Source organism: Neodiprion lecontei, chromosome 4 (assembly GCF_021901455.1).
Source record: "Neodiprion lecontei isolate iyNeoLeco1 chromosome 4, iyNeoLeco1.1, whole genome shotgun sequence".
Lineage (NCBI taxonomy): Eukaryota > Metazoa > Arthropoda > Insecta > Hymenoptera > Diprionidae > Neodiprion > Neodiprion lecontei.
Window position 1 is genome coordinate 22,863,248 of NC_060263.1, and position 23,434 is coordinate 22,886,681.

Below are 23,434 nucleotides of genomic sequence, written 5' to 3' on the forward strand. Positions count from 1 at the left end.
AAGAACAATTTTTTATAACAATATATGTTTTAATTTTCAGTTGAAAATGCAGCTTACACCTGAAATCATGACATAGCATGTTCTAATGGGTTTCAGATGGAGATAAAAGATGGCTCTGCACGTTGGCACGGTTAAAATAAGAAAGCGTGTTATGGAATATGCAACTGACGTCTGTCAGCAGAAGTTCAATTCCTCTAGTACAGAGTAGATCGTGAAGCACGGACACGGAACGCGTTTTCATGAAAAGTTAAAGATTTTTTATCCGCAAGAAGACCGCGTGGTAATAAGTATTTCAAGTTCAGGTAATTAACGCTTGATGCCAGAAGTTTTTAAAGTTCTATAAAATTTATTGCAAATTAAGAATGACAACGGTAAACAAAGATTTGCAAAAAGAACGAGAAAGGTGTACATTCGATCCTTTGGAATTGACACATTTACTTGATGGTGGTGTAGAGAAAACTGCTATCCGGCGAGAGAGAGGTACGTAAACAAGTTTTATCCTCGTTCATATCTCGTAATTTATCTATAACGTTATAACTTCCAGCTTACGGTAATTTTACGTATTCGATCATTTGAGCCTGGCTCGCTTGCTTTAGGTTTTTTTTATTATTATTATTTCTTTACTTTTTATGCCCATAGAGCTTATTAAGGCCACATTATACGGGGCATAGTCCATCCCGCGCCCGTTAAAGATAACGTGTCAAGTTGCACATGCGTAAATTTGCCAACGACATCGTAAATGTTATTCGGATGCGTGTGTTATTGGGTACTTCTTATTCATATTCCCACTTTTCCATTGCGTGCGAGTTTTAATATTGCGCAACGTGTGCTATGCGAACGTGAGATAAATTAAATTCCATCTGCGTCCAGCGAAGAATTTTTTTCGTTTTTTTATTTGTACGGGACGCCAACAAATGGCAAAGAATGTAGGATGTTTCAGGTAAAATTGCATATAACGAAGCAACGCAAAACATATATAGTACGTTTGCATATCCGTATCGAAATCGTCACTGAACTAAATCCAGTCAACGCGTTGTATAAGAATCTGATAAATGAGCATTGCAGATACGTCTGAACGAATCGCGCGAGCTTTTTTCGTTCTCAGAGGATCAATTACACCAAACTTTTTGACGTCATAACCTCAAGCTCCATGTCATTGTAGATATAATAATTAGAACTGATTTTGAAGAGGTGTTATCGGAGCTGAAAGGAAATCACTATTTTAGAATTCTTTAATCACTGCAGGAATTAACTTTGCAGATAATTTCAGATAACCCTAACGTTGTGAAATAACGATTTTTCTTAAGTATGCATTGTTACAATAAAATTACTAGTTATCATAGCTGTTATCCACTGCTTCGGTGTTCCATTATACCTATATGTATGTACATATGATACAGTGATGTATTCCGCCTGACTTGTTTTGACCACATATCGTGATGGATCACCTACAGCCCGTAACGTTCACTCGCCCCAGACACCAATCAATCAGGCACACGTGTGAGTGAACTTTATGGCTTGTCGGTGATCCTGCAAACGGTACAAGGTAACACGGCATTCCATGTGCTGCACCTTTTGGAATTCCTTTAGGGTGTATTCCGAAATATACTTCAAGTACTGCCGACCGTGACGCCAGGCAGTCAACTGCGAACTGCGTTCCGTTTTTACTTCGAGTTGCCAGTCGCAGTATAATCGGAACGCTACACCGAGGACGCGGCCATCTCTCAATTGTTGCACATGACTGCAACTGCCTCGCGTCCCAGGCCGTAGTACTCACAGTCACAACGTCACAAATTTCATCTCTGTCCTTTATATGTAATTGTCAGTGCCTCTTATAGGAGCGCTTAGTCTATCTTTATAAGTCTATGGTCATGAAGACCGTGTAGTCGTGCCAACACGCCGCCATTAATTATCGATCAGAATACGGCGCGCTGTTTGAATCACGGTTGGGGTCAATTCTTCCATCATATTACAAGTGTGTATATAATCTTAAGATTTAGTTTTCACATAAGCACGACGTGCAGCTAACGTCGTTTCAGCTGAAATAATTCTATAGGTTATACTATTTTCGGTATTTTCGTACTGAACCAAAAACAAGTATGCAGAAATAATAAATCACTTCATATAAATTGTAAAATTTCGTGGCGTGTTCGTACGACTCTTATTAGAGGGACTATAGATAAAATTTTTGGGCAAAATAATGACTACGTCTTCACATAGCACGATTAAATCGGAATTTGTGACAGAAGATTAACCAATTGCAACAGTGTTACACATCATATGGATCGAGACGATTGTAGCTGTATCCGTATAGAGAATGACTGAGTTTCCTGATCTCTCGGCAGCAGTTGCGCATCCACTACCGTCTAACTTCTTATCGCTGCCTCATTCCATAAGATGATTAGAGCCGTGTAGCGCGAGAGAAACCTCATGGCGCATGTGCTGTGTAGAGTCATAATACAAAGCATTTGAAAAATCGCTATTTCGTAACTTTAAAATTACTAGCTTTGAAACCCTTATTTTGCTCGTGCGCTCGCTTACTCATTGTCAGTGTTTTACCAGATGACATAGGTACACAGTACCGCTTGTCCTGGAAGTCGAGTTTCACCAGGTAGCGTTCCTGGAGCGCTTGTCCTGGAAGTCAAGTTTCACCAGGTAGCGGCCCTGGAGCGCAGCAACTACGGAGCGCTCGTCCTGGTGCTCGAAATTCATGGAGCGCGATTTCCGTACGTCCTATCACCTAAGCGCTCATTTCCGCACTGAGGAATTCTGCTCACTGATTTTCGTTGTCATAGATTCTCGAGCTCTGACGTCAGAAGAGAAAAAAATTTCGGTTACGTCACTTTCTGGACATCCGGACATCCGAATTCGGTTTCGAACTTTAATATATCGATTTTTCAAGGTTCAAAATTGTAAAATGATAGCAATACATGCTTCCTATTAGGTATCTTTACCGCGACGCAAAGCTTACTGCATTTAGGAAAATTTCGAATTTGCGAAATAACAAGTTACTTAAAAACCGTTTCGTTACGGGAATTTCTGCCAGAGCTCAACCAGTGTATTTAATTTGCAACCAACTTCGAATCTACTATGGAGGATTCGAGTTTTGAGAATCTTTTGAAAGGAATAAATTTTCTTCCAAACTGGAAAATCGAGTACAATAAAGTGTAATTTCTGGACTTTGACTACTTCGTCGAGTTACGTAGTTGGATGACGTAAAAAATAGTTGATAGATTTTAGTGGAATTGTGCAAAAACTCGAGTATTTGATGGAGATATGGCGCAACTTTTTCCAATAGTTCTTAACTTCTGGTTATCAAACAGTGTTCGCACAAACTTAAAAAAAACTTGATAATTATTACAATTTAAGGTGAATTTTCATAGAATTCCGTACACCATAAGACCTATTTCGTTTTCATTTTCTACTAATTGTTCTTTTCTTGCACTTATTCTTGAAATATGCACTAATATAGTGGAAATAAATTCATGGGAGTTCATTCTCATATTTAGTTTCATTAATGTGTGAATAAAATCGACTCCTAATGTAAGCGCAAACATCGAATACACAAACCAAGCAATTCATATCTTTTGAAGGCTACGAATGAAATTATGCGGTCGTGCGTGTTACAAAAAGGTGGACTTTTTATTTTATCCGACTAGTTCACAAATGGACTGCCAATGACAGGGTACCTTTTTATGTAAAAAAAAAACATTGCTTTGATTTTTTAAGTTCTGGACAGTACTCAAGTAGTTCTATAATTTTATGCTAATGCAAGCAATGAATAAAGAAAATAGCATCCTATTTTTGCAAAATCGCTAATTTCTTACAGATTCTGAAAAGATTCAGACGAGTTCTAGAGTCTGAAGATGAATCTGAGACGAATTTATACACTGTTGCACGAGATATTGAACAATCCTATTGCCGCACATTGCTTATCTATGACGAAAGCTAATTTGATAGAAGGTATCATGCCATCGATTTTTTTTTTAATTCAAATCCCCACAATTTCAAAATTCTGAGGGTCATCAGCGACCGATTAGCGGTAAATTTTGGTGCTTTTAACAATTCGCTGCGTTCAACCCTTACTAGTTATTCTTCGTATGGCTATGCTATCTGAATGTGAAGTGGGCATAACCCTGGATCACATTTGCGGGTAAAACCTCATGTGCACCAATGCATATAGACTCTGATAATGGTTATAATAAGCGAAATTTAACACGGTTGGTATAAATCATTGGCTACGTCATCATCTCCGTTGAGGTCTTACTCTCTTGCAAGCTCAAAGACTGCAAAAAGATTACAAATATTATAAAGAGATTACAAGATTAAAGGATAAAAGGATGACAAATATTAGTATATCAGTTTCACAATCGGGGATCAGATTAACTTATCTATAGTCATTCCGTATTCGATCATGATAAGAATTGGCCCGTAAGAATTCGAAGATTGTAAGTTTTGTAGTTCCGGAAATATTCCATTTATTATTGATTATATCTGCAAAGACTTTGCTATATTCTACCAGCTTAACCACCAAAAAATCAATCCCAAAAGGTGATGTTTTAGGAAAGTGAAAAATAAAACTATGAACGGTCGAGAGAAATCTACTATTGTGCAGACTAACGATTACTGCAGCATGTCAATTATTCGAACGAGTTAATTTAATCACTGTCTCAAGCCCTGCACAAGGTGATTTTCGAGAGAATTTTCCGCTCAGACTTGTCTAGACTCGAAAGGTGTAATTAATTTTTCAAGATTGAAAATCCGTATATTGAAACAATCTTCTTTGTACTTCCAATAAATTGGCGTAAGTTATAAATTTTTAAAGAAGTCAGTGTTCAATAAATATTGTAAGCTTATAAAAATAATGTTGTCTACTCTCTGATGGAGAGGTATATGAGTAGATTTCCCGATAGATCCATTCTTTTTTTATAGTATGGTGTTTTTCGAGAATGTTGTAATACCAGCTTGAAGTAAAAATTTAAACAATTAATACAATCATAGCTGTAATATGCAACATTAAGGTGGACATTACCATGCCATACCATTGATTCTTAAACTTTCAAATAAGACCGTGGAACGGTTATTATTTTGGCAAACAAGAAAAGGGTTAAAAACCTTCCGTGTGGGCTTGTGTAATTAATGGATTTGATATCTTTGTCATTGGCATCTTTCTGAGAGAGTCCGATTTTTTTTTTACATGCTTTTGGTAGCTATATTAAATCATTGAAGAACCTCAGATCTAAATAATACGTAAATATCGGTTTATTATCATTCTTTATCGTGATTATTACTATTATTTATACAAAACATAAGTCATTAACATAATTTTATATCTTTTTTCGTGTACTAGTATCTTTATGCTTTATTGATATTGTGTCGAATAAAAAATTTTCTTGAATGTAAGTTATGTGTGCTCAATATGGTTGGAAAATTTGTGTGTATTTTTCTACATAAAAGATTTATCTCTTTGATAGCGGATATCTACAATTCAGTACATTATATGTGGTTTCAGAGGAATTCTTTTTAAGTGACCCCCAACTTCAGGACACCGTGCCTGCCGAATATAAGAGTCATAAAGAGAAGTATGAAGATGCTATTCGTAAAGGATGTAGGGTTCTCGAAAAAGTGCAGGAACTTCAAGAACAAGGGAAAGCAGATATGGATGTATTCTCGTAAGACAAACACAGATACTGTTTACACGATAAATGTATACTTATATATTTTCAACGCACCGATTATACGTTTGTATCATCTTGAAATAATGAAATTATCTCGTGATCTATTGGAAAACATAATCATGCGACCTGAACAATCACTCATTTTTCGTCAGCTCAAGTACCACAAATGCCTGCAATGGCGTAATTTCCTCGGTAAAGAATTATTGAATTTATGAATTTGTAGCTGCAAGGCCCGCGTGTGGATTATTTTAATACACGAAAGTCTATCATTTTATTGCAGTTTATACATTATACTTTCAGACAAGTACTCGGTGGCATGTTGGGATCAGCTATCTTAAAAGATGGGAATCCGTTGACTTTACACTACGTTATGTTTATTCCTGCACTTATGGGACAAGGCACCGTGGAACAACAAGGATATTGGATATCGAAAGCCTGGTCATGCAACATCATTGGAACATATGCACAGGTTAATGGAGACTTTCATTATAAGATTCGAAATCAAAAGGTTCCACTATACCAGACCCCAGGATTTAACCCCTACAAGTAAAAGATTAATAACCATATTAACAATGATTTACAGACCGAACTTGGTCATGGAACTTTTATTAGGGGTTTGGAAACGACAGCCACTTACGACTCTTCAACTCAAGAATTCGTTCTCAACAGCCCAACTTTGACTTCTTACAAATGGTGGCCCGGTGGATGTAAGTTGCGTCAAAAATAAAATTATACCATTTTCATTCCTCACATAAATTAGTTGAAAATACGAACACACATCAATTTTTTATAGATCCTGGATATCACATTGAACTCAACTCGCGCTATAATTTAATCATTATTCTGAACTTTGTTGATTAATTCCTAAACCTTGCAGATTAGTAATGTTATAGTGATTAAAAACCGGTTAGCCAAGGTCCCAACTGGGTTTCGGTGTTGTGATCGTTCATATTATAATCCTTGAACTGAGCATAGATAAACTTTATTTACAGTTACAGGTGTATAAATAGAAATGATGTTAAAAAGTTCGTTATTGAAAACTTAAAAAAAAAATCAGCCTAGCCGCTAAAAAAATTAAGCAAATATATACTCCAAATATGTTGTAACTTGTGATTTAATTTAAAAGATATGTTTCCCCTTGTTTTCGTCGGAAAAATATTTTACTATCACGTACCTCATTTCACGAGGTGACTGGTTGAAACTAAAACTCGTTAATTACATAAGTATCAGTAATTCAAGTCTCTGACTGAAACGAAGTCCGCTTTTGCTCTCTCAAAACCATTAAAGGTTTGCAAGGCATGTTTAATCTTTCTATATGCTTTATAGTTTGCTACATATCTCTGTATGCTTTATTAGTTTGCTATATGCGACATACTAGTGTAACGGAATCTCCGCGAAGAAAATTATTTCATTTTAAAAGCTTTGCACAACTAAGGAAAAACTCTATAACAGAAGTATTTCGATCCTTCGGAAAGATTTATAACTGTTGAATACATACGAAATATTTTATTACTGTCGTATTTTAAATCTGCATTATGTATTCTCCATTCAATTATTAAAGAACACAGAGACAATTTTCCTGTATACTTGCGCGTTACCCTTAAGTCACCACGTTTCTTTGTATGAATTAATAATGTGTACATCGTACTTGACCACCAAATATGCTTATAGTGGGTCAAACAGCCAATTATGCTGTGGTTGTGGCACAACTATACACCCAAGGGCAGTGCAAAGGTATCCATCCGTTTATCGTCCAACTCAGAGATGAAGATACTCATGAACCGTTACCTGGTAAGGTATTGAAAACCCTAAAAAGGAATTGCTTATTACTTACTTATAATTAACTACATATGAATTGAATCCAAGCAAAAGCTTTTACTTATTCATATAACGCACTCATGTGTATTTTCTAAATTATGGAAATTTTAATTGTAAAAACTTTAAATGAAGTGATATCAGCAAATTTGTAAAATCATGATTGCATCCTTGTATAAGCTAAAAATTCTGGTATTCATTCATTTTTTTTTCTCAATTTTTCAATGTAATTACGGCATAAACAACAAGCTTGAGTATGTAATGCACGATTTTTCCTACTTTTAGGCATTAAAATTGGAGAAATTGGCACGAAATTGGGTATGAACGCAACAAACAATGGATTTCTTGGTTTTGATCACGTTAGAATACCCAGAGAGCATATGTTGATGAAAAATTCACAGGTTCGTTTGAATTATTTATATCAGTTATGAATAACGTGTGTCATATTTAGAAGTATATCCAAGGTCATCCATGTTATATTAAAGGTGTTAATATACAAGCAGGTGGATAAAGGAGTAGCTAAATTTGGAAATTCATATCTCGAATAAGGAATTATTCAATTCGACTGGGATTTTTTTATTCAAAAGTATGTAGATCGAGCTTCATTGACACATTTTTCGACTAGAATAAATCAGCAGGAAGTATTGTTACTGACAATAACGGCAAACATTTCGTTCTGTGACACATGTTGTGGTGACCACGATATCTAATAACCGATGTACTTCAACTTTGGATACACTAATTTTGGATGATTTATTCGATAGGATCCTCTTTATTACCAGCCCGCTTTTAAAAATGATATATTGCTGTCAGTTGAATAAAAAAACTCGTCAATTTATGAAGAAAAATCGAGTTTCAACTTCATACAGTCGACATTACGTTAAAAAAAATTATCGCGGCAAAAATGATGAACTATCCGAGGATACTGCCTTCAAATTCGAATTAATTCAGTTGAGCCGTTTTCGGAATATCGTTAGCATCGCGAAACATATTACTGAGTGAAAGGATTGACGTTATTATTAGTGAAAAAATACCCCCCCCCCCCCCCCCCCCCAATTGAACTAAATAATTGTTTGCCGAGCTATAAGTTCCCAAAATTCACGCAGTTTTCCATCCGTCAACCATCTCGATTCCATTGCACCTATGTAATTGAAATCCAAAGAACGTGTAATTGCATTAAATACATATTTAGGTCTTGGAAGATGGAACGTATATCAAAGCTCCAAGTGATAAGTTGACGTATGGTACAATGATGTTTGTACGTGTGGTGCTGATAAAAGATATTGCGAGATATTTATCGAAAGCGGTTACAATTGCAATAAGATATAGCGCAATTAGACGACAGTGTCAAATTACATCGGAGTAAGTATTACAATGTTCCTTTAATTTTCATTTACAAATCCAGCGCCTGTTTCCTGTGTTAAACAACTGGTAGCAGACGATACAACTGGTCTTGAATGTGTTAGAATCAATTTAAGGGTTTGTAATTCCTCTTTTTATCGTAGCAAACCAGAGGTTCAAATAATCGATTATGTTACACAACAGTATAAACTGTTCCCTCAACTGGCTACATGTTTTGCATTGTCAATGTCCGCGGAATGGATTTGGGACATGTACAACAACGTTACTGCCGAATTAGACCAAGGCGAATTAGAAAGACTTCCTGAGGTATGTTCGCTGAGGTTTTTCAATTTTTTATCTGGTATTTAATGAAAAATAACACTTTTCTATGATTCTCTACGAAAATCTCTACGATTTTTATCGAATTTAGAACACGGTCATAGCTTTTGAATAAAATTTTTTGTAAAATGCGTAGTTTTTTATAGATATAGGCATATCCCCTGGAATCTGAGGGACCAAGTTCATACGCTTATACATCCTTCAGGATAATTACGGGATATTATTTAAATTTTTTGGGGTAGTTCGTTTCTTATTTTGTTGCGGTTATTAATAGGTAATCACAATATTTTGTAATATTTCATCGGTGCGTATACGAAAAATCTTTAATAAACAACGATTTTCTACGATTTGCTATTTGTCCGGGTTTTTGTAAAATATCGTAAAAATCATTCTTACGAAGCACCTCATATACCATAGAAATTTGCCTCTGCATCACTTTCAGAACTGTCTGAAAAGCTAAAAGAAAAAAAATATAAAGCATGTCGTTCAACGTCCATGATTATCTGATTACGACTAATATATTACGAATAATTCTGTGGTTTAACATGATAAAATTATGTTAGACAAATATTCAACTTCTCATTGGTTGTAAATATGTATTCATAATAAATGTATTTCAGTTACATGCATTAGCATGCTGTTTGAAAGCAGTTGCATCCTCAGATGCAGCAGGAGGAATCGAAGTAGTGCGATTATCTTGCGGTGGCCATGGTTATATGAGTGCAAGCAATTTGCCAGCCACCTACGGCTTGGTTACAGCTGCATGTACATATGAGGGTGAAAATACTGTATTATTCCTTCAAACGGCTAGATATTTGGTCAAAGCTTGGAGGCAAGCAATCAGTGGTCAAGATTTACCACCAACTGTAAAATACTTGACGCAACTTTCTCGTGGTATCAAGCAAAGGCCTTGGAAGAATACGCTTACGTGTATCATAAGGGCTCATCAATCGGTTGCAGCTGGGTAAATATAAATATAATACTTTAAATAACATAAATATAATGCGTTCACGATAAAATTTTACCTATTTTCACCATTCTTCAAGGTTTATATTTTTCCGAGTAAAAACTAAGAAAATAATCTGCAAGTAGCAACCGGTGTCAAAATGACATACTAACTCAGATAGCTGAAACAAAAAACTACAATACGATTCTGTGCGAATTTTCACGTCTTAATTGCGTTTTTTGCACTTTCTATCCGACTTTATCCGAAATTTTACACAGGGTTCTTCTCCAAATAAATCATAGATTTCAATCCAGAAATTAAATAAAAAATTGTTAACTAATTGTCGGTTGTTGACAGTGACAATTCTGTAACTCTGCCATTAGTCATCGACGGTCTGTACTTATGAGTACCCGACAATTTGGTCAGTGAAAATGTGATTTCCTACACACAAAGCCATCTCGAGAACGCTTATTCACAAGTTTTAAACAATTACGAAGCAGCCTTTTCGGACATCAATTAATTACAGCATCTTGATTCCCAGAAAAATTCGGCTCGCAACGGAAAATATGGACAGGCGAATACGTAGCGGTTTATCGCAGGAAGAAAGTTGGAACCAAACGAGTATTGAACTGGTACAGGCAGCAGAATCCCATTGTCGACTGTTTATCGTCGAACGATTTATTACAGCCGTACGAAATTTGACCAGAATTTCTAAACAATTGCATACAGTATTAACACAACTGTGTGAACTTTATGCTGTCTACTGGGTATTGCAACGGGTGGGCGACTTTATTCGGGTATGAAAATTAAATTATCTGAAGTATGAGAATTAGGTATGACAATAATAGCGAAAACAAATTAGGTAACAAAAATAATTCCTGTTTCGCGTTCCCGTAAAGTTATCGTCGTATCTACTAATCGTATTCTGTAGATGCTATCTGGATAAATAAACGAGGATTATTTAGAATTTTTAGTGTTTAGAATCTGAAAGTCATTAATGATATTGCAGTAAAACCGTCAAAGCTAAGTTCGATCAAAGAGTCATTGACCGAAGAATCAGTCAAATTAATCGTAAATTTTATCCCAATTGCAGTAATATAAGGTTTCATGCATTAATTAACATGAAATTTTCAAAAAGTGAATCGAATATCATTCGTTCCAGTAATATGACGATTTGATCATTTGTTCCAGCTTCAATGAGATCAAATTGATCAGAGAAAGTAATGAAAAAAATTGAAATAGCCTATAAATATAGATAGCCATCATTTTCTTTTGTGTGTTGCAGCCTTCTTTAAGAACAAAAATTTTTTACTGTCCACAGTTTTCATGTCTAAATGTCGAAGATGTTCCCGTACTCCAGTCTCACCTGGAAGAATTATTGTCTCAAATTCGTCCAAATGCTGTTGGAATAGTCGATGGGTTTGATATTAGAGATGAAGTCTTGGGGTCAGCCCTTGGAGCATACGATGGAAACGTGTACGAACGTCTGTATGCCGAGGCGATGAAAAGTCCACTAAACCAAGAGAGTGTTAACAAATCGTTTCAGTTGTATCTCAAGCCTTTCCTGAAAAGCAATTTATAACAAAGGAAGAAATGTGAAAATATCAAGATGCACTTGAGCAGCCGAGCTACGATCAACTGATCATCACTGATGTAAACGAGTTGATGATAATTAATCCACGCAGGACTCGAATACATCAGTCGTATGATTTCTATACAAATCACAAAGATCCTGCACAATATACGTGGGTACTACATTGATCTGAAGAAGATAAATCTCTACGAATTCACAAGCCATGACAGTCGGTACTTTATACTGAAAATACATATCATTTATGCCCACAACATTGCAAGATTTTTATGCTGCCACTTTATAATATGATTAAAGAAATGTTTGACCTACATTCTTTTGCAATCATATTCGAGTTTTACTAACCATTTTCTTTTTTTAAAGTCCATCAATTGAAATTTCTTCATTATTTTACTACTATTTACTACCATATTTGACAAAAAAGGATCTCAAGTCGAAACAGAAGTCAGGTAAAGAAAGAGTGAGAAGTATCTTATTCAGAGATATTTTAGGTTCAAACAGTAACGTACTTTAGCTTAATTGTATCAGCAACTAGCTTGTGCATTGAATAGTTTGGGTAAATGGAAATTTGAAAAATAAAATAAACGTTTGGAGTGAATGTTTACGATGATCTTTGTGGAGCACGTTGTGATTTGTATTTATGTATTAAATGTAAATATACTCATTGTTGGAACTAGGAAATGTTGAATTTATTCGATGTTATTGCAAATTATTTGTACAATACATAATGAATATACGATACACATTATGTTCCTAGTTTTCTTTCTTTTTTCTTTCAGTAATATGGGATTTGAAACAATTAAAATAGAACCCGATAGCTGTGTTACATCACGATTTAAGCTGAGATTAGTAATATCACGAGTAAGTCGGTTTTTAATCGTACGACTGTGAAGTAAACGCAAACACCAAATCGATATACACATATACAATTAAACAGACCCTCCCGTAGGACGCAAATATTTCAGAGCCTAGGGGCGCCCAAATTATAAATCGACCCTGAGATGGTAGCAGAAAATTAGCCATAAGTTGAAGTAGGTCAACATTGAGTCCACGAACTTCCTTTGTACTGTCAAATGACGAAACAACGCAATTAAACTTCGTATAATTATCATGATTCTGTGGCCTGTGTTTGATCAACTAGTTATTCCTATAAACAATAAATTGATGATTATTCAAAGGCATTGTACTTGGTAAAATATAGCACAAGACTCAAAATAAAAAACAAAAAAACTCGATTTATCGAATACTTAAATTCATAAGTAATCTTAGTATTATTGTATTTTATTCCTCATGTTGCAATAATTGGGACATCTATCCTGTAGTGAAAATTCAAATTTCTCGTATTTTTGAGTACCATAGGTGAACTTTGTTTGAGTTTTGTGTTAAACTAGAAAATTCTTGTTCGCACACGCAAAACTATGCTCCAATCGTTCGTGATGGCTATGCTGAAGGGCTCACCAACAAAATTTCTTGTACACATTAATTCTTTAATAGACAGCATTCACGGAAAAATACTCAAGTCCGTTACTCTACTTTACACTTAATAGAAACAAGATCCAATAGCGTTGTCTGCATCAACAATTTATTTACTTTCATGTCAAGCCCCAATCGGGGAACCAACATTATCACAGGCAAAATAGAATATCTTTGTTCAACATTGTTATTTAAGGTTTAATCGATAAAATTGGTGCAAAAAAATGAAGGACTACAAAAATAGCGATAACCAACAATCTTGTACTCGCATCTTTCATTCAAGTACAAGGTGTGTAGCACAAGTTAACATTTTTTTTAGCTGGTAAAAGGAATGAATACAAATGAAAATTACGTAAAATAATTTATATAGCGTATATATAAATAAATATATGTGTATGCATATATACATATATATATATATATGCATATATTATGTGTGTATGTATATGTACATATTACAATAATTAACAGGCGATACATGAAATATGTAATAACAATTTAGAATACAATAATTTTTCTGGTTGGCAGTAAAAGACTTTCTAACTGTTGTCGTGGACGATGGAGATTTATTTTATTAGAACAATTAGAATAATTGTTTATATGAATTAAATCTCAATGTGCAACGGTCAGGAGAAACTGCTTTTTTATGTTTGTATTTAATGTGTACATAATACTGAAACCCGAAATTTTATGAGGAGGGACAGAGAAAATTGAATAATACATCATAATGTGGCCGACTTATTTTGCTTGGTTCGAGTTTATAACTTTTTTTTTTCTCTAACTAATTATGAACTGTAGTAAATTGAATCATCCTAAATTGTTATGAGTTAACGTATTACAGATATTTTCATAAATTACTAATCTATTACTCAAATTCCAGTATAGTTTATCATCAACCAACTAAGTCCAAATATAATTTTCATTTTAGCATATTTCAGATAACATCAAAATGTCATAAAGGAAAAATTATGAAATAAACTTAAATAAATGATAAAATCAAATATCTTTATAGGAAATATTTTTGTTGCCAATTGTTTCAATCGCACACCTCGGATTTACATAATTCAAGTTAGTTTCTAAAACAAACAAATGAATACTTCGAAAATGGCACATCCTATTTCCCATGACATAAACTATGCACTTAGCACGAAAAAACTGATCAAATCGCGAATTATACATTGATGACTTCACTGTAGTACCTAATATTCCATTTCCGTCTGGTCGAAAAAATCATATTTAATACTAGACTTTTCTAGTTCTACGAGGGAACGGGAAAAATAAACTTACCGCCTGGACAAAAATGAGTCAGTGTGCAGTCGTATAAGATTGGCATCATCACGAATTTTCAATAGAATTGAGGGTTTCCTTTCTTTTCACGATGAAAATACTAAAAATACGTAAAATAATAGGAAATATGCTGATATGTCCAATCCTTCTGCATACTTAGGACGAATTTCAGATTTGCATACAGTTTTTCGTTCTTTAAGCAGCACCTCTCATTTCAAGGTATACGTGAATCCAAATACATCACCATCAAAATCAAGTTACGTATTCAAAATTTACCTTAATAAATGAATTGCAAAAAATATATGGTTACCATCCTTGTATACCTTTTAAACAGGATAGTTGGACAAAAATTCAAGTTGGTTGATTCGAATTTGAGATACTATAGTGTATAGATTTATGAAATGGGTGGTATTTCGAAATTCACATTAAGATTGGCAGACTGTGCCAACTTCACTATAGTTGACAGTTTGACAGCGACACGAGCTGCTTCATCCAGATCATCAATTGGTACGATTTTCAATCCTGCATTAGCAATAAGAGCTTTTGCCTCATCAACATTGGTTCCCTGAAAATATACAATACATGGGTAAAGCGAGTGAAAATATGATTCAGACTAAAAATATGAAAACATTGAGATATTTTACGAATTTTTATGAGGTATTCATTTCGCATTATACAATAGCGAACAGTTATTATTGGAAAATACCTCTACGTGGGTATTACAGTATGAAAAAGGTTATATGATATCGATGGATGTTACGTGATAAGCAGGGGATCAGAGGAATGGGATAAACAGGACTTTTCTTCAATTAAAATGAAAACTGTCACGAGTTTGTATCTGGCCATGCAGCGGTATCCGCAAACCACCATAAATTTTCATGATGGCTGAAATTTATAGTGCTAAATTATTTTCTGGAATGAAAGGATTTTTTTAATGTAAGTGATAAAAATTTGTATGCGAAAATATTAAATAAAAATAATAAATCTGGTAGCTATATGTGAGATGTACCTGAAGTCTCACAACCACGGGAATTTTGAGGCTGAGCTCCTTGGTGGCTGCGATAATACCTTCAGCAATCACGTCACACCTCATAATTCCACCAAATATGTTGACCAGCAGTGCATGTACCTGTAAAAATATTGTATGCATTGAGAATGTAAGTGCAAATAATTTTTGGCTTGATTGAATGCTGAAAATGATTGTATTATGAATTACCTACTTTACAAATTTTCTACCAAACGAACAAGTTTTATGGGCAAAACTCAATAAATTTCAATCGATTCAGTGAGAAGTTATCAAATTTCAATGATTATATAAGTCACTCAATATGTTTCTTACACTTGGATCAGAAGTGATGATTTTGAAAGCTTCTTTAACGGCAGAAGCAGTAGCGCCACCTCCAACATCCAGGAAATTGGCAGGGTCACCTCCGTGAAGTTTAATTATATCCATAGTAGCCATGGCTAAACCAGCTCCGTTGACCATACATCCAATGTTACCATCCAAAGCAATGTAATTCAATTCGAACTTTGCTGCTTCAACTTCCCTTTTGTCCTCTTGAGACCAATCTCGTAAAGCGAATAGATCCTTCTGTCTAAATTCTGCATTGTCGTCAAATCTACATTTACAGTCTAAAGCATAGTCTAAAACAAAAAAAAAAATGTTGTTCATGAATATGATCCTTCAAATTAAATTTGATATATTTTTTGTGTTTGTAACACTGGAAAATCTATTGTGTTCAGAAAAAATTTGATATGAATTTAGTTATCGTTTAACCAGGCTCCGCCCAAACTTGGAGGACCTTTCTAATTTATTATTTTGTCTTCCAAGATATTATTTTCTTTTTCATTATTTGCCAGGTCTTTGGATGCAATGTTATTCTTTGTACTTGGTATTAAGGCAACGAATTATTTATAGTAAAATATCAAATTTTTTAAGCGGGCCTTCGCCATGGGCTGAAAATTCAAGAGTCAATTTGTTGCATCCACCCGACATTAAAAAATTTACTTCCTATGAACACAAAGGAATAACTAAAGTACCATTTTGGAAATGAAAAATCCCCAAATTATTTGGAAGCAAGCAATGGATGACTTATACTTTAAGCAGGTATACTTATAGCAGTACATGGCTGAGAACATAAATCAATTTTCGGTATTTACATCTCTGCAATTAATCGTTTCGGGTTTGTTTTTTATCGAAAGTAAGTAGATGAAGTTGCATTTACATATTTTCTTTCATCAGAATTGATTAATAGAAAGCATTGTTATTGGCAATGACATAAACGGTTTTGGGTGGTGAGATGTTTTACAGTGTCCGTGATTCGTATTTCAAAAACGGTTCTACCAATTTACTGCACCCATCGAGCTTTCAAATGACACTTCGCTTGGCAAATGAAAACTCATATTTTCATAGATTTCATACTAGATACATAGATGCATAGATTACCAACTATAGGCTTCAAAGGAACAAGTGTAAAATAGAATCAAGATGCGAGCTTACATTTTCCATTAATGTCTTGAGCGAGAGGATTAACTTCAAGAAGTAAGGCATCCTTCTTCTGGAACATAGCGTATAGATCGATGATCATTTTAGAAATATAATCCTTAACATTGCCAAGGCCCATCTTTGTTGCAATGCGACCAGCTTGATCCGGAGTAATTCCTTTCTGGATGTCGATTGGCTCATATGTTATTGCCTCAGGATTGGTAGCAGCTACCTCTTCGATATTCACGCCTCCTTGGCTGGATGCAATTATTACTGGGCCCTGCAGAAGATACTTTGCATTGTAATACAATTATCATGAAATTTTTTAGCTACTTAATTATCTATTGAGGTCAAGTCCAGTGATTATATAAATCATTTACTGAAACTTCAAAGTGAAGTTTCCCTGATTTTTTCTGCAAGAATAAAACTCGGTGAAAATGTGAATAATAATAGAAAGTATTTTACATGGTCAACGTTTAAATAACGAAAGTTTCAGATCAACCTCGATTATTCTGATAACTTTCTATTTTGTTATAAGTTACACAGTGTTAAAGAATATTCATATTCATTTTCAGTTAGGGTTAAAGATTCGAAGTGGAACAAAGTTAAGGTAGAAGAGAACACAAATCTCTGTATTTTTTTAAGCTTTATGTTCTCACATCCGGGATTAAACTTGGTTCCTTGAATAACTTGAATTAGCTGTACGGGAATGAGGTATCAATCGAACTTTATAAAAATGACTTACACCAAATGATCGCTCCATCATAACAGCAAGATAAAACTCCTTGCGTGGAAACATCCGTTGCGTCACCATAACAGCATTGCATATCCTACCAGCTTCCCCAGTCTGCTTTGTTATCAACAATTTTCCCAGCATTTTTGAAGCTAGTTCTTTAGCCTCCTGAGGTCTGTAAATTGAAAATTGTAAAATTGATTACAATTTTGTAACATTTCTGATGATAAACAATGCATTGTAAATTTTTTAACAAAATAACGATTCGACAATGCATTTCGAAAGACTTTAATCAGTTATTACTGAATCACCACTAAACTTTTGGAGGGTAGAACACGAAGTCCAAAATTTGTAATCAATGTAATACCAGCAGATCTTAGACAATAAACATTTGGTTCAATCCAATATATAACGAAATAGAAAGCTACGCCACATACAAGATTTAAACACCAACATTCTGTTTGTGCAAAAGGCAATTTTCTGTAAACTGAGATTGATTGGGTTAATTTTTCCATAATTTGAACTTGAAATTAAAGATAATTAACTTATTTTACAAAGGCCTCAGTAAATTAATTCTGAGTCAACGTGAGAAAATAAATAGTTTGCTAAGAGCTGTACTCAGAACAATCGAATAAACTTTTTATTTTTGCAACTTCTTTATATCGTACTAGTTATATCTAGTAGAAGTAAATGTAATTTTTTTGTTTGGTATTGAATATTTTCTAGGTTCAAGTGCCCGATACCCATATATGATTTTCCTTTTCAATTTTGATACAATTTAATTTAATTTATAAGTTGTGATCAACTTGGGAGATGATACAATCTGTTGATGATAAATTAACTTTGATACGTTTTTTTATTAAGAACGTACAAAACGGCATCAAGAAAATATGCTTGAATGTCAACATTTTTCATGATGAATATTACAATCATCGGTATTTCAGTCAATTCTATGCCAGGAAGCACAGTTGCAACGTATGTGATCTAGAAGCAATACCGGTTACTACCTTCCTCAAGTAACTTACGTTTCGCACATTTTGACGCCACCAATATTCGTGCCCTTGAAGTGTCCCTTTCCTCGCCCACCGGCAAGAACTTGAGCCTTCAATACTATGTCTTTTGTATTGAGATCAGCTGCAAACTTGGCAGCTTCATCAGGGGTTTTCGCCACACCAAATTTTGGCGTAGGAATCCCTGCCTCGGAGAGTAAGGTATAGCTGATGTGTTCATGAACATTCAAGTTTCGAACTGGCTGCTTTGCCAATCCAATTGTGCCCACCAAGATCTAAATGAAAATTTCACATGAGGTTTAAGGATTTGATAGGAATCGATCGCCAACTTACTTGTGTACTTGATATTTCAAGTAAAAACTAGGCGGTAATTATATTATGCAGTTAAGCGAGGTCATTCTATATATTCTATTGCATTTCTTGGTGCAACTAAATACTTGGAGGATACTGTCCAGGTTTTACCCTGTTAGCCAAACAGATAATTTGTATTTACCTTTTTGTTAGTTTAAATTTTAAGATAATGCAATTTCGTGGTATTATTTTGAAGGTGAAAATGAGGTGAAATCACTGTTATGATTTCGATCAAATTTACAAACATAATTTAAAAATTTCGAAAAAAAACACCGATGCACTCTGGTATTTTTTATCCGATTGTAACGTTTTTGAGATTTTTGAAACAGTATTTTATCCTTTCCTAGCATTTAGTTCATACAGTGTGGCCTTTTCATCCTTAAGCAGCCACAATTAACAGACGTTTTTTTATTGCAGTGTGCGCACTTTGTTTTTTCTTTACCAGTTGCTACAATGCAGATAGTATAACGCTATCTTAGGCTACAAGTCTAGTGGCAAGCATCTTCCATGCGGTTCAGTTGAGTATGGAATACAAAAGAATCTGTGTTTTTCAATACAGGTGTGACTTGAAATTTTAACTAAGCAACATCCTTGAAAACAAATCTTTGTGCTGATTTTGATGATATACAAAAAAAAAAAATAAAAAATAATTTAAAGTCAATAAAGTCAATAAAACATGAAATAACATATTTCTCCAGTTGTTATTTCATTAACTCTGACGATGGCAAAAATTATTGTTGAACCAGTTATATGAATAAAAAACGAAAAGAACTTGAAAAAAAAAATAGATATTGCAAGTCTAATTGTAAACTAAAGTACTAGACATCTTAAGAATTAAATTGTCATATACATCAATCCAACTTTTTCATTATATTGACAGAAAATTGATAGCAGCCATATCACAGATTCTTTGTTAAACAAATTTGTAAGTGACTGCAGAAGCACGAGGTTTACAATCGGAGGTCAATATTTTATGAGATTATTATTTCTATGATCATTATAAATATTAGTTTCGTGGCAATAATAAAACTGTTTCGAGTTTTAGTACAGTCGTGAAATTGAGCTTGTGTGACAATCTTAGATAGTATCTAACTTTGTAAGAAAATTTTGCACGACCATATGTAAGTCTTCCATCAGTTCTCAGGTACATATGCCCCTTGAAATCGCATCAACAGTATTTTCTTATCTGTGCTCACATTAGCAAACACAAATTTTTATGCCCGTTACACATTTACGTATGTACAAAATTATGAAACAAGTTGCTTATATTACTGGATCTAATTTATTTCTAATACGTTTTTAAACCATATAGTACGGAATTTCTCATTTCTATTCAGATAGATATCAGAATTAACGCTGCACGATTATTCAATTAATCTTATACGTTGATAAATTGTTTTTGAATTAGTTGATTAATCGAGAAAACTGTCAGTTGCATGGACCGATTATTTGATCAATTGAAACACGATTACTAAATACTGCAATGATCCATAATTTAATTAGCTATTAGAAGGCATTTTGATCAAACTGGATCAACCGAGACTTCAAGCGCATATTGTGTACAGTATAGATTTTTCCCTCTTCACTCCAGTGATATATTAACTGTTATTCAAATCATCTCTTATCATGATGTCTTAGGTCGATTTGGGCATAGGCACCAGCAGATTTAAAGGAGTCTATCTCTCCGTGGGAAAGAGCATCCAGAATTATCTCGACAACACATTTCTTGTTGTTTGCAATGAACAGTATTGGTACGTGTGTCGCTCCGCATTCCCTTACTGTTTGATTCAAAGCCTTACTGCTTCAATTGTGGTAATCGATCACACGTGGTTCGTACAAGGTACCAAACGGAAAGTGAAAACAGGATCGCGACAGAAATCACAGGATGAAATTTCATGAGAGTTCTCAGATCTCCAATACCTACAATGTATCATGCTTCAAAAATGGAAATGTAAATGCTGTTCAAGGTAAATTGTAGAGAGTAATGAGATAAAATTGAGCAGACGTCATATCAAAGTGAAAATCGAGAAATTAATTGTTTTATCTCAAACAAATCAGTATTTAATTTACTGCCAACTATCATTAATAAAACAAATAACTTTGATAGACAAAACAAAAATATCTTTCCAATATTTCCCCGAGATTTATGAAGATTTAACAAATTTTCCTGAGATTTCCTTGATGTCTTTGATGACCCAGTTCTGTTGCTACCGTGAAAACGATTTTATCTGCAGTACATGGATTTAGCTTTTTTCCTAACGGCAACCCTGATGACAATTAAATGATATTGGATACATGGATATGGAGTTCAAAATCCTCACTTAGAGATTTCTCATTGATGAATAGGGTTTAATCCATCTGAGGAGACAACAATGCATTCCCGAATATTCGCAGTCTTCATAAAATCATCAAAGATGCACTAGTGACATTTTCGGTGCAAATGAAATGGAAACCATGAGAAACCGTATAAAATTCGAATATCATTTATTTATTTGCCAATGAATAGAGTACCAGTAATCGTCACATTATTAGAAATATCTAATTTGTGAATTACTGCAAAAATTACTGCACTTCTGTCAAAATCTATCTACTTTTACAAAAAAAAACTGACTGATCTATTCAGATACCACCAGAGTTCCATCAATATTGATGGCAGTACAATAATTCTGACATACACGCAGAGGCGTTATGACGCTGAGTACCTTTAGTCCAAATGAGATGCAAAGATGATGCAACTCTTGATGAAGCGTGTGTCAATCTTTCCCAAATGTTTTCTGAGTACCAAATATTCGAAATATTCCGCATTGATTTATTTGAGCCAAGAAATGCAATTTTTATTTTCCAAGACCAAATCTCTGTTGAAAGGTCCTTTGCATTTAGAAAACATTCGGTGTAATTTTGAAATTGTTCAAAATGATTTCATTCATTTTATCGACTTCTAATATTTATTGAATAAAGTGATGAAAAAAAAGCCTGTCTGATACAAACACTTCGAAAGGAGATTTTAAGATATTTCAAGGTTCGAGAATATTAAAAAAGGCCTTTGACACTTAAAGGAAAAGGTTTTAGCAATCTAAATGAATTGATTGTTTAAATTATTTTGCACAGATAACAATTTAAAATACATTGCTTTGAAGATTATTGAAGAAATATTTTACAAAAATTTTAAATGTTAACATTTTAGTTCTGGAACAATTATTCGAAACTGCATCCTAATAGGCATTATATTCTGTAACAAAGCGTTTGGAAAGTTTGATCTGCCAAAGATGTAATAAAAATATTTGTGGGAATATCTCTCAACATATTGAGGAATATAATTGCTAGTTACCCATACTTCTAAATGAATATGACGGAAAAAATATTAACAATCAATAATACCACTAAACCTAAGTGCAAGTAGAAATGTTGAATGTTGATGTCTTGTTAGAATTGAGTGTTTCCTTGGAATTGTAAAAACGAGAAGTTTTTAATGCAGTTGATAGGAAAGGAAATGAAGTATTGCAAGTTGAATAGTTCTTTTAAATTCAATAACTCAAAAAAAATTTAAGATAAAGAATAGTTGCAATATTCATTTGCGGAATTGTTGAGCTTGATTCATTGTAATATAGTCCGTGTAAGTACTTAAAATCAATTTGCTTATTATACAACAGTTATTGTTAGCGAGGTTAGCATTGAGCTTAAAAATAAGTTTCATGCTACGACCCAATAACAGTCGCTATTGTATGTAGATACAAATAAATGAATACTTCCCGCATTATAAATTATGAACTGAAGAACAGGGAACATCAATTAAATCCAAAATTGCATAAATTATGTTAACTTATCGGTCGAATATAAACGATTAGATTTTAAATAGGACTTGGTGATACTACGTAAATTAATTTGGTATTTTTTTGGCAATCGAAATAAGGTTAGTGAAGTGAGTTACATTGGAGAGGAACCTTGGCTTCAAATCACTTGACCCTGGCGCCCAATTTAGCAGACTATAAATCTAATATGGTGATCGCCCCTGTAATCACTCACTGAAATTACGACGCGCCCAGATATTCCTTTAGTGAGAGAATATTAAAAACTGAAAGCTGGTTAATGCAGCGATAATATAGCGGCATAGATTTGTTTTAAAACTCACCTTAGACCCATTAAAACGGGAAAAATTCTCCACTATGGCAGCAGTGCGGGACAACATCGTAGCCATCTTACGTACTCTTGAGCTGAACGGCGATCAACTGCCAACCCGAGTCCCAAGTCCCAACTGCCAAACTAACTAACTATCAAGCACTATGCAAGTAGAAACATGGCCAAACAGTAGGGCAAACGTCGTTCCCACGCATGGAATGCACAAAGTGTGGTACGGTTCCCAATGACAGTAATTGTCAAGTTAGTGA

At 34.2% G+C, this 23,434-nt stretch overlaps 2 protein-coding genes across 3 annotated transcripts; one reads left to right on the plus strand and one right to left on the minus strand.

The window, feature by feature from the left end:
* Positions 1-164: 164 nt before the first annotated feature.
* On the plus strand, positions 165-13,394 carry LOC107220381 (probable peroxisomal acyl-coenzyme A oxidase 1). Of its 2 annotated transcripts, XM_015658957.2 has the most exons (11): positions 167-480; positions 5,513-5,672; positions 5,979-6,147; positions 6,262-6,385; positions 7,350-7,469; positions 7,779-7,894; positions 8,686-8,855; positions 8,999-9,161; positions 9,794-10,137; positions 10,661-10,916; positions 11,441-13,394. In XM_015658957.2, exons 1-11 carry the CDS (start codon positions 363-365, stop codon positions 11,699-11,701), a joined length of 2,001 nt encoding a protein of 666 aa, XP_015514443.1. In that variant the 5' UTR covers positions 167-362; the 3' UTR covers positions 11,702-13,394. The 2 variants fall into 2 exon arrangements, with proteins under 2 accessions (XP_046594937.1, XP_015514443.1); XM_046738981.1 differs by lacking the exon at positions 10,661-10,916 and having other exon boundaries at positions 165-480; positions 11,441-11,594.
* LOC107220401 (succinate--CoA ligase [ADP-forming] subunit beta, mitochondrial) lies at positions 12,078-23,426 on the minus strand. Its single transcript, XM_015658978.2, has 7 exons — positions 23,179-23,426; positions 18,714-18,973; positions 17,701-17,863; positions 16,971-17,235; positions 15,810-16,114; positions 15,480-15,599; positions 12,078-15,035 (listed from the first exon to the last, which is right to left on the minus strand). The coding sequence occupies exons 1-7, from the start codon at positions 23,242-23,244 to the stop codon at positions 14,865-14,867; spliced, it is 1,350 nt and encodes a 449-aa protein (XP_015514464.1). The 5' UTR covers positions 23,245-23,426; the 3' UTR covers positions 12,078-14,864.
* Between the last annotated feature and the right edge of the window lie 8 nt (positions 23,427-23,434).